At 43.5% G+C, this 12,214-nt stretch overlaps 1 protein-coding gene across 1 annotated transcript in view; it reads right to left on the bottom strand.

Annotated features, from left to right (window-relative positions):
* Nucleotides 1–9,618, bottom strand: part of DRAM1 (DNA damage regulated autophagy modulator 1) — a 100,311-nt gene extending 90,693 nt beyond the window's left edge. Inside the window, exon 1 of the mRNA XM_075342395.1 lies at nt 9,311–9,618. Coding sequence (XP_075198510.1) covers nt 9,311–9,444 — 134 coding nt within the window. The 5' untranslated portion in view covers nt 9,445–9,618. The remainder of the gene's footprint in view (nt 1–9,310) is intronic.
* Between the last annotated feature and the right edge of the window lie 2,596 nt (nt 9,619–12,214).

The following is a 12,214-nucleotide window of genomic DNA, read 5'->3' as shown; positions in this document are numbered from 1 at the left end:
AAAAAAGCCGCAATCACAGGACGTACTAAGATTTGTGACCAATTACCATGGTCAGTTTTCAGCTATGCGGTCCTGCCTACAAAAGTTTTGGCCAGTTTTGCAGGCTGATCCGGTCCTTGCCCGTATAATTCCTAATAGACCCATGTTAAGCATCCGCAGGTCCAAAAATCTTCGTGACCACCTCGTTACTAGTCACTATGAATCGGTTGTTCAGCCCTCCCCTTTTGGATCTCTTAATCCACGGGTTGGATGTACACCTTGTGGACATTGTGTGGCTTGTCCGAATGTTGATAGGGCCAATTCCTTTACAGATTCGGCTTCAACCCGCACTTTCCACATCAAGAAATTCATTACCTGTACCACAACAGCCGTCATATACTATGCCACATGCCCCTGCCCCAAAATATATATCGGTTTGACAACCAGACAGTTTAAGGTGCGGATCAGAGAGCACGTGAATGGGATAGTGGCCGCTGCTGATTGTCTTGATATTACATCTCTCAAGACTATTCCCCGTCATTTTAAGTTACATCATGGATCCAACTCAGCATTGTTAAGAATTAGGGGCATTGATCATCTCGATCCTAGCATTCGGGGTGGTAAAATCAGCCAGAAACTGGCGCGTATGGAAACTAAGTGGATCTGGACCCTAAAAACCCTTCACCCTATGGGCCTCAATGAGAACATATCGTATGCCTCCTTTTTGTGATGGTCGTGGTTTTGGGGTGCTTTGTAATTCAATTTTTAATTTATTGTTTTTAACTTCATGCTTATATTTTATTCAGACATCAACCTCTCATCTTATATATCACATCTTAAGAGCTGTGAGTCCTTGGCAGGATGAATATCTCCCGGATGTCCCTATCATCTCTTCTTACATATGAGTGGACTCCTTTTTCTTCAATCAATTTTTCATTTTTCATTTGGATCTTGTGGGACTCCGCATCTGTATCATGCATCTATCTCCGAATTTGTGCAGTGTATTTCAACAGCTGCCCTTTTAGCTTACTATATGCTGTATATTTTTGTGACACCTATATAGTTTGTTATGTTTTAATAGATGAGTTGATCTGTTTAATTTTTAAAATATTGGTCATCTGATTTTGTATAACCCTATATGTGTTATTATGTATGATCAGTTGCTATTACCTGTTTTTGGCTAATAACTTTGATCAAAATCGACTATTATTGGTAATATACACGATTTAATCAGGTAGTGCGCTTTATTTAGAGAACTATATAGGCACATTCTCATTGTGCCCAGTGGAAATTTTACATATAATTGGTGTCCATGTTGGACATGTGTACCTATGGTATTCCAGTGATGTGAATGATGGATCGCATCTTGGAGAACTATATGCGCATATTCCTCTGGTGTCCAATGAGATTTGATATGCATATGGATTTATATGATGCCCTGATTGATATCATGTACCCATGTTATTTCTGTTGTTTGACTGCACTTATTTGGGTGCGATGCATTTAATATCCCATTATCCATGAAATATAGCTATCCCCTTTGGGTACAATCTAATTATGGTTATGCACCTGTACATTCTATATACTACATAGATGTAGCTACATGAACTTAGTCCCTTGTTTCTGCATATTGTATTATAGACTTCGGGTATAACGATGGAGGTGTTGATTCCTTCTCTCCTCTCCTGCAAAGTCATCTCCGCTGGGTGAGTACGCATGCGCCTTGCTGGCACCGGGACGTCATCGCGTGGCTGTGTTGTTATGACTCCCTGTATGACGTCCGCTCACGTGACCGCCGCTTGGCTGTCATATGACCGGAAGTGTCATGCACGGGAGTGACGCGGCCAGCGAGTGGCGTCCCTGGTTGCTGGGAGATTGCATGCGTCATCAATTGCCCGCCGAATATGATTGGTTGATGCTTCTGTTTTATACGAGCACCTTCCTTCACTAACCACTCCCCCTGACGAAGGCTTTTGACAGCCGAAACGGCCGTCGGGCAGACGCTGGTCTCCGCATACTCCAGGATCATCCTCCCAGGTATATCCTTATCCCTTTTTGGGCATTATGGTGGTTTACTCATACCACTTTGGTGGGTGATGTGGTTCAACTGAGGGTCCCTTTTGGTTCTCATATCTTCTATGAGTTCCTGCTTTATACAAGCTCCCTCTGCTATTCTACCTTGTGATCACGTCCCATTTTGGTTTATTATCCACTGTTTACCTGGTTGTGATGTGTTACTGTTCTCATGACCAATTGTGGTTGTAAGTAAATAATAATATATATTATATATACCAATTGTTTCAGTTTTCTATTTGCACACTTATATTGTGTGCAAACGGATCCTGGAGATACTGTGACCTGCTGTCGCACCTGTATCTTGTGCCGCTATTTCACCTACCCTGTGTGTTTAATAAAATTTATCACTTTCACCTACTTATACACAGAAAGTAGAGTTAAGGCTGCCTTACATGTTTCAATTACATATGCGATCTCGTATGCGATCGCACACGCCCCCATCGTATGTGCGGAACAGGCAATTTGTTGCCCGTGTCGCACAAACGATTAACCCCCGTCACACGCACTTACCTTCCAAACGACCTCGCTGTGGGCGGTGAACATCCACTTCCTGAAGTGGGAGGGACGTTCGGCGTCACAGTGACGTCACACAGCGGCCGGCCAATAGAAGCGGAGGGGCGGAGATGAGCGGGACGTAAACATCCCGCCCACCTCCTTCCTTCCGCATTGCCGGCGGGACGCAGGTAAGCTGTGTTCATCGTAACAGGGGTGTCACACGGAGCGATGTGTGCTGCCTCAAGAACAATGAACAACCAAACGTTCAATTTTTAGAAAATGAACGACGTGTATGCGATCAACGTTTTAACGCACAATCAGGGTCGCTCGTAGCTGTCACACACTACAATATCACTAACGATGCCGGATGTGCGTCACTTACAACGTGACCCCGCCGACACATCGTTAGATATATTGTAGCGTGTAAAGCCCGCTTTAGTCACATATTTTTCATTGATCCCAATGTTAAGGCAGCCAGGGCCAGCTCCAGGTTTCTGTGGCCTCCGGGTGAAAGAGTCTCAGTGGACCCCATCCACACACAGACACGCACATACACATACAGGCATGGGTACATATACATATTTGAAGACAAATTCAGAAAAATACATATAAACAGACAAATATATGCACGGTCATATACACTGACATACATGCAGACACAGACGCATTAGGGCTCGTGCGCACGTTGCGTAATTCCATGCATTTACGCTGCGTATAGCACTGCAGTGTAAATGCATGCGTCCTGCATCCCCTGCACAATCTATGTAGATTGTGCGTGAGACGTGCACACGTTGCTTTTATGAACGCAGCGATTTGGGTGCTAAAATGTTGACCCAAATCTGTGCATTCATAAAATGAGCATGTCAATTATTCCGTGCGCTATGGATGCAGCTCCCGCTCTGTCTATGGTGGGGGAAGCAGCCAGAGCGCAGGAAATTGACTTTTTTTGTACAGAAAAACTGCATCCATTATGCAGTGTTTCTGCAGCGATTTGACGCTCACATGTGCTGTCAAATCGCTGCAGAATATTCAGCAGTTACGTGCGCATGAGCTCTTACAGGTATTAATATGGGGGAAGTCGCCAGCAGCCTCACTCACCTCTCCCGCTTGTTTCCATCCAGCTCCTTCAGGACGTGTGGCTGTGTTTCACGATGGCTGTCACTAACAGACATGACTGCACTGCTGTATATACATCACAGGAGGGGCTGGGGGCTACAATATATACATTACAGGAGGGGCAGGGGGCATAGACGTTACTGGAGTGGCAAACAGCTCTGGTGGTGTACTCATTACTGGGATGGGTGACATAGCGCTCTGGGGAACACATATAGTTCGGGGGGGGCGCACAGACTGCCCTAATTCATATATACACACACAGTACTCCTTCTTACACACACAGCTCTGACACACACACACACACACACACACTAGAATGCACCCCCTATCACCCCCTACACACACACACTAGAATGCACCCCCTATCACCCCCTACACACACACACACACACACAATACAATGCACCCCCTATCACCCCCTACACACACACACACACACACACACACAATACAATGCACCCCCCATTACCCCTCCGCCCACACACAATACAATGCACCCCCCATTGCCCCTCCCCCCACACACAATACAATGCACCCCCCATTACCCCTCCCCCCACACACAATACAATGCACCCCTCATTACCCCTCCCCACACACCCAATACAATGCACCCCTCATTACCTCTCCCCTCCACACACACAATACACCCTCCATTACCCCTCCCCCCACATACAATACAGTGCACCCTCCATTACCCCTCCCTCCACACAATACAATGCACCCTCGACTACCCCTCCCCCCACACACAATACAATGCACCCTCCGTTACCCCTCCCCCCACACACAATACAACCCTCATCACCCCCTACACACACAAATTACACTGCCCCATCCCTACACACTCCTGCCTCCCCCCCCCCTCCCTCGGAATACAGTACTCCTCCTCTGCCTGTCACAGAGCTGTGTTCCTTCACAAATGTTCCCCGTTATGTGTCCTCAGCCCCTCCTCACTCATCCCCATTAATTAAACCTGTCTCTTCAGCTCCTTCATGGAGCGCTGGCTTCCTCATGTCCCCTGTGTGGCGCGCGCCCGCAGCACTGTGATGATGTCAGCAAGGTGCTGATCTCATCACGTTGCTGCACGTCGGGAGCGGGGCCCAGTCCCGGCGCGCTGTTCAAATGTATTTACGTCTGAAAGACGCAAATACATTTGAATAGGAATGGAAAGAGGAAGCTGAGGTCATCGGCTCTGCTGCGCTCCTCTGCAGTGTACATGCTGGCACACAGCAGAGCCGGCACAGCGCGCTGCCTCCTGCTCCTGCTAGTGTGCCTGGAATGTACACACTGTAGAGGAGCGCAGCGGTGACAGCAGATACAGCGGCCCACCACACCGTGCCCCTGCTTCTAGGGGGGGCAGCTGCCCCCCGCCCCTCGCTGGGTATGGCCGCAGCACATAGCAGGGAGCATTAGCACACCTCTGACCCCGGAAGTGCAAGAGGCCGCTGGTACTTCCGGGGTCAATCAGCGTCCTGTGCCGGCAGTTTGTTTTTGCGTCTTAAAGACGCAGATGCAAATAGCGGTGCTCCAACACCCCCCTCCTGAAAACACAGCGGATTTATTAGACTGTCTTTACGGAGGGGGAGAGGGTGTGAAGAATAAAAAAAATGCTGACAGGTGCTTAGTGCCAAGTATGGTGGGGGCCCCCTTAGAAGCTCTTTTGGTGGGGGCCCCTGGGCTGGAGCCCCGCCTGCCCCGCCTATAATCCGGCCCTGGCGGTTCGCCTCCCTCTCTATTCTTTATGCTATTTTGTCTTGGGACCCACATCATGGATTTGGTCTGTATAACCACCTAATTGGTTTTCTTATATGGCCCAGTCACCTCTGGTCACAGGTTTATACAGGTCTGGTCCTATTTTAGCTTGGGCACCTTTATTGATAGTGCTGCATACCTTCAATATTTACTTAGTGTTCAGTTGCACATATCGTGAGCATGTGGCTTGCACACTACATCCATAATAGTGTACAGCCGTCTCCCCAAACACTACCTGTGTGTTTGCTATTTATTCTTATGCATGCACTTTAATTTTGTATATTTGCCTCTCTCACCTGCATTTGTTCTTATAGGCACCAATTTAGCTGCATGCTGTTTCTATATGAATTGTTTCCATGCATGCACCTCATTTTTGAACATTCATCCACTCATTTGTATTCACACGCATCAGCTCCTATAGGCACTACATTTTTTTATTGTTCTGATGCATGCACCTTACCTTTGCATACTTTCCATTCCACCTGTATCAGCATGCATCAGTTCTTATAGGCACTACTTGCACTTCATCTTTGCATTTTTGTACATCTACTTATCTTTTTTTACCTACTATCATCAGCTCCTATAGGCACCAACTTAAGGCCACGTCTCACTAAGCAACATCGCTAGCAACATCGCTGCTGAGGCACGACTTTTGTGACATAACAGCGATGTTGCTAGCGATGTTGCTGTGTGTGACATCCAGCAACAACCTGGCCCCTGCTGTGAGGTCGCTGGTTGTTGCTGAATGTCCTAGACCATTTTTTAGTTGTTGCTCTCCCGCTGTGAAGCACACATCGCTGTGTGTGTCAGCGACAGAGCAACAACTAAATGTGCAGTGAGCAGGGAGCCGGCTTCTGCAGACGCTCGTAACCAATGTAAATATCGGGTAACCAAGAAGCCCTTTCCTTGGTTACCCAATATTTACCTTCGTTACCAGCGTCCGTCGCTCTCACGCTGTCAGTGCCGGCTCCCTGCTCCCTGCACACATAGCCAGACTACACATTGGGTAATTAACCCAATGTGTACTCTAGCTAGGAGTGCAGGGAGCCAGCGCTAAGCGGTGTGCGCTGGTAACCAAGGTAAATATCGGGTTGGTTACCCGATATTTAGCTTAGTTACCAAGCGCATCATCGCTTCCACGCGTTGCTGCTTGCTGGGGGCTGGTCACTGGTCGCTGGTGAGATCTGCCTGTTTGACAGCTCACCAGCAACCTGTGTAGTGACGCCCAGCGATCCCTGCCAAGTCAGGTTGCTGGTGGGATCGCTGGAGCGTCGCTTAGTATGACGGTACCTTTACTTGCATGCTATCTCTATAACAGTACGTAGTGCTCTCTTGTCATATCTATTGTACTCTTGACTAGTGTTCAGACGTATTCTCCCTATTCTTGTATATCTATTTATCTACCTGTACCACTATGCAGGAGCCCTTATAGGCAGTAATGCAGTTATCATATCCCAGGTCTTGTTTGTATTATTCATTAACATATGCGGCTTATATACATTTCATCTTTTAGTATTTCGATGTATTGGATCAGGCATCAGGTTTGGAATTGTTTTTTCTGTGTGCTTTTTCTGTTACCAATTAACGTTTCACTTTATAATTGGTGGTTTGTTCATTCATAGGTTAAGCTTTTTCTGATCACACACATTAAGGCTATGTGTGCACTAGAAAATTAACTTTTCTTAAGAAAAATCTGCACCCTTTGGCAGAATACCGCACCCGTGGCAAAAACCGCAGTAAAACTGCACCCGCGTTTTTGCCGTGGTTTTGCCTTGTTTTTTTCCGCAGGTTATTCCCTGCGGTTTTTTACCACTATCTTAGGCCAAAACCGCAGGTTCCTGCAGAAAAGAAGTGACATGCACATTAAGGCTATCTGCCCACAGGACTATGTACCCACGGATTTTAACACGGAAAACCTTCGGATTTATCTGGATTTTTTAGGTAAATCCACAGGTTTTAGCAAGTACAGACACAATCCATGTTATCATATAGGACACGGGGAGTGTCTGTGTCCATGCTGCGTTATGTGCGGCTGCAGAATATGCTGCGGATGTCCCGCAGCCGCACGTAACTGCATATCAATTATTTCTGCGGATATACCTGCGGAAATCCCGGCCCTCCACTATGGAGATAGAGGCCGGGACTTCTGTAGGTAAGCCGCATGAATGTCCGCAGGTTTACCGCAGCTATTTCGCTGGAATACAACAGCAATGGATAGCTGCGGATTCCGGGGATTAGCTACGGGAAACCTGCAGCCGTACCTGCGGATATATCTGCGGGTACATAGTCCCGTGGGCACATAACCTAATTTCGCAGCGGAAATTCCACGTGTAAATCCGCAGGTATAAAAAAAACGCAGTGTGCGCACAGCATATTCTTATACCCATAGGTTTTGCTGGGGAATGACTGCAGAAATATTAGACACATTTTCTGCAGCAAATCCGTAGTAAATCCGCAGCGTCCGCACATAGGCTAAAAGGGAATTACTCTTTATACATTTCATTAATGTAGACGTGTAGTTTCATGGAAAGTTAACCTACACTATAATTTTTTTAGTGATCAATATAGTACACCATGGACAACCAAAACATCAAAATTGAAATAACCCGCTAAAAATTCAGATCAATTCCCAAGAAACAGCCAACAGCCCAGGTGCTCAAATTGTCCACTAATGACGGAAATTGGGGGAAGAATTGGCCGTGTTGGGTTACAAATCACCAAACCTTCAGCAATAATTTGTTGCTAGAAATTTTTGACAGCGCCCTATTCCCTAGCCCTCAGTGAAATAAAAATGAACACTCAGGCGAGTCAATCAAGTGGGACACATAGATGCACTGTGGATGAAAAAATTAGAATTTGTGCCAAAAACAAAAAACAATGCGGTATCTCTTTATACAACCATAGCAAATGCCTTTTAAAATTAGCGATTGTATTAAAAAAATCTGAAATGCATCTATTCATCCTATATACTATGTATATATATATATATATATATATATATATATATATATATATATATATATATATATATATATATATATATATATATATATATATATATACATACATATATATATATACATACACATATATATTACACATACACACACACGGGGTGTGTATGTATGTATATATATATATATATATATATATATATATATATATCCAAAAAATCAGAAGGCAGCACTCCACTTCTCTTACAAATTGAATCTTCTTTAATGGTCCATATCACAGGACATTTCGGTCAAAGGTTGACCTTTTTCCAACAGTTGGAAGAGGGTCAGCCTTTGACCGAAATGTCCTGTGATATGGGCCATTACAGTAAATTTTATTTGAAAGAGAAGTGGAGTGCTGCCTTCTGATTTTTTGGAAATATTGAAGGGACGATAGGATGCTGTTGTGAAGGATTTTGCACCCAAGTTATTTTTAAGTGCTGGTCTGAAAATTGGTTGTATATATATATATATATATATATATATATATAAAATGTAATTTTCCCATAGCTAATATATATTATATATATATATATATATATATATATATATATATATATATATATATATATATATATACACTGCTCAAAAACATAAAGGGAATACTTAAACAAGGATGTGGTATTTTGGTGTACCCTTTATTTTTGTGACCAGTATATATATAGTAGTTTACATGTTTCCATAGATATATACCCCCATAAACTTGAGCATTTACCTCTACCAGGCGAGTGTGTGGTTTCACTAACAAACAGGCAAAAGACTAGCTAAACGGACCCGGCAACAAAAAAGGGAAATTACAAAAATGTACAGATTTGATATCTCAGACAAACTGAAAGCAATCACAGTATAATATATAATTCTAAAACACTTAATACTAACACTGATATCATTAAGAGTCTTACCTGATATAAGGTACAAAAGGTACCACATGTCCCTCAAGTACTGCAAAGATGTAAGAAGCAATAAACGCTGCAGAGGACCAAATGACCAAGACACATGGCAACAGAGCCACACTGTCCATACAGCAGAAAACCATGGGGTCTTCTTCCTTAATGGCTGGGATGTAGCAGTCTCTGCACCCTGGAGGAAGTGTCTATTTCCCCTATGTAAAAGAATCACTATAAGGTTCAGATGTATACCAGAAAAAGTATGAAACTCATTCCTTCAAGTTTTCTTAAGCACAAAACCTATTTCACGTGATCTTAGTGAAGTTTCATAGTCACCTAGTGTTGCTGCCCCCTCCCATGTACTTCCCTTTTCTTCACTATTTTCTGTTTCCAGCAGTTCTGAAACTAACATTTGATAAGTCACGCCTCCTCCAGTAAGCTTTCCACCCTTCCTACAGTCACAGTTATATTGTCAGTGTAGCCTGAGACGTAGCATGCCTCAGTGATCACTAGCGCCAGGTCTGCATGCATTACATGTCATCAGCTGTGGGACAGAGAGACAAGACCTTGGGTTTTAATAGGCACGCTCCTCTCCTTTATATTACCTGGTGGCACTGAGTTATGTATCCTAAAGTTTCGCACAAAGAATGTCATAGTCAGTAATTAGGTGAAACCATCTTTTCAGTTAGCCATTAAAAGGTATCAACCACTGAGGACTTTCAGTTCTTTTAAAAAAAAAAAAATTATCTCTACTGCCTAAATGGTACAAAGATATATTTTACCTATAGGTGAAACAAGAAATTCTGAAATTTGTAGAAATATAAAAAAATTTTGGTTGTCATTTTTCTGAGAGCCGTAATGTTTTCAATTTTGGGGTAATGGGGCTGTGTGGGGGCTTGTTTTTTGTGTCCTAAGCCGATGCTTTCATTAGTACCATTTTGGGGTACATGCGATTCTTTTTTTTATCACCCTTGTTGCATTGTTTTGCTCTGTTGCTGTGACCGAAAAACTGCAATTCTGGTGTTTTGTTTTATCATGCCATTTACCACGTTAATCAATTTAAATTTTGATAAACTGGATTTTTATATACATAATGATACCATAAATGTGTATTTTAAAACATATATATTTCTTAATTTTTAATGGAGGAAAAAGGAGGGTGATTTGAACTTTTAAATATTTAAAATTTTTAAACATTTTTTTTATTTTATTGTAATTGGTAATCCCTTTACTGGGCCTGTGATTATCTGATTGTAACGGGGTCCTTCTCCGATATCACACAATCTACAGAGCGAGAGATGAGTGAACAATCCAAAGCATATTTATTCCATGTTGTACAGAACGACCATCAAATAATCCACTTTACAGAGGGTAAAATTGTCCAGTAATGGCATAAATGTCCCAGGGATCAGTCACAATCCTACAGCAGTCCTGTTGCAGGCAAATGGGGGTTTCTCATAGTATCTCTGGCATGCTGGCTGCAGCCTCAGCTTTTCCCTCCCAGAGGATCAATCTTCTTCCTTCTCTCTTCAAGTTCTCAGACTGCCTCATCCCCCCAGGTAAGCAAAGAGGTTAGGTGGATTCCAGGCACCCTCCCCCACACCTAGGGACAGAAGCGCTTCAAGAAGCTATAACCCTGTAGATAGGATAAACAATACATCGAATAGGCAGACCACCATGCCCAAAACATGAAACCACACAAAATGGTACATGACCCACAATATCCCACCATCACACTGATCACCTGTGCTATATACAGCAATGCCACAGTACTTGGTAGAGCAGTCTTTGACTGTTATGACCTACTTCAAATAACTGGTATCTGGTAACTTTCCTGAACAGGAATAGCCCATTCCTCATGGGAAATGGCCTCCAGTTCACTAATTTAGGCTGGTTATCAAGAGAGTGGTCCAAAAAGTTAAAAGAAGACAAGGAAAGCGTATAAAAAGAAGGCAAATACACTGAATGTTCTTAGAGATACACTTAGGGCCTGTGCACACATTGCAGATTTGTCATGTATTTTGATGTTGATTTGTCACAAAACCCAAAGGAAATTCTGATGCCTGCAAAGTGAATGAGAATCCTGAAATCTCATGTACATGTTGAGTATTTTCTGCTTGCACAAAAAAGTCAGCTCCAATATGCCCAAACCATATAAATAAGCCACAAATATTTGGGAATTGTATTAGGTAGAGTGATGAAAGAAAACTGGAACTCTTTGAGCATATGGATCATATGTCTGGAGGAGGTAGAATGAAATATACAGTTAGGTCCACAAATACTTGGACAGTAACACAGATGTTGACATTTTAGCTGTTTACCAAAACATATTCAAGATACAGTTTTATGCAATCAATATTGGATTATCCCCTTAACAACTTATGCTTGACCATAAAATGAAGGTAGTCTCATGTTCAAATCTGTAGTGGATGGTGAGATATGGAGCCTGAAAGTCAAAGGTTCAAAACATTGTTACTCTTTTGCTTATTACTGTATAACAAGTGTCAGATCATTGAAGGTTCAAGTCCTCTAAAGGAACTTAGGCTGGACTCACACGAGAGTATGGCATCTGATGCGACCGCATCGGATGCAATATGCTAATGACCCCCGGCTCAGGCTCTGCTGTGAGCGTGAGCCGAGTATCCAGCAAGCAGGTGAGTATCCAGCAAGCAGTGTGTGCAGTGACGTCCAGGAGGTCATCGGAGTTCCCAATGAACTCTGATGAACCCGTGAAGTCATATCCTTAAACTCGTCAAGAGTTGGATATTGACTAAAAGGGCCAATTAATATGGTGGTTATGGTGATCACCTAAAAAGAGCCACTCCTTGGCTAGGTACTTCCCGGAGGGATAGCTGGCTATTTTCCATGTCGAGACTCCTAACAGAGGCTCCACGAACCTTTTTGATTTGCATACTTCCC

The sequence above is a fragment of the Anomaloglossus baeobatrachus genome, chromosome 4, assembly GCF_048569485.1.
Source record: "Anomaloglossus baeobatrachus isolate aAnoBae1 chromosome 4, aAnoBae1.hap1, whole genome shotgun sequence".
NCBI lineage: Eukaryota > Metazoa > Chordata > Amphibia > Anura > Aromobatidae > Anomaloglossus > Anomaloglossus baeobatrachus.
This window is presented reverse-complemented; position numbering and strand designations above follow the sequence as displayed.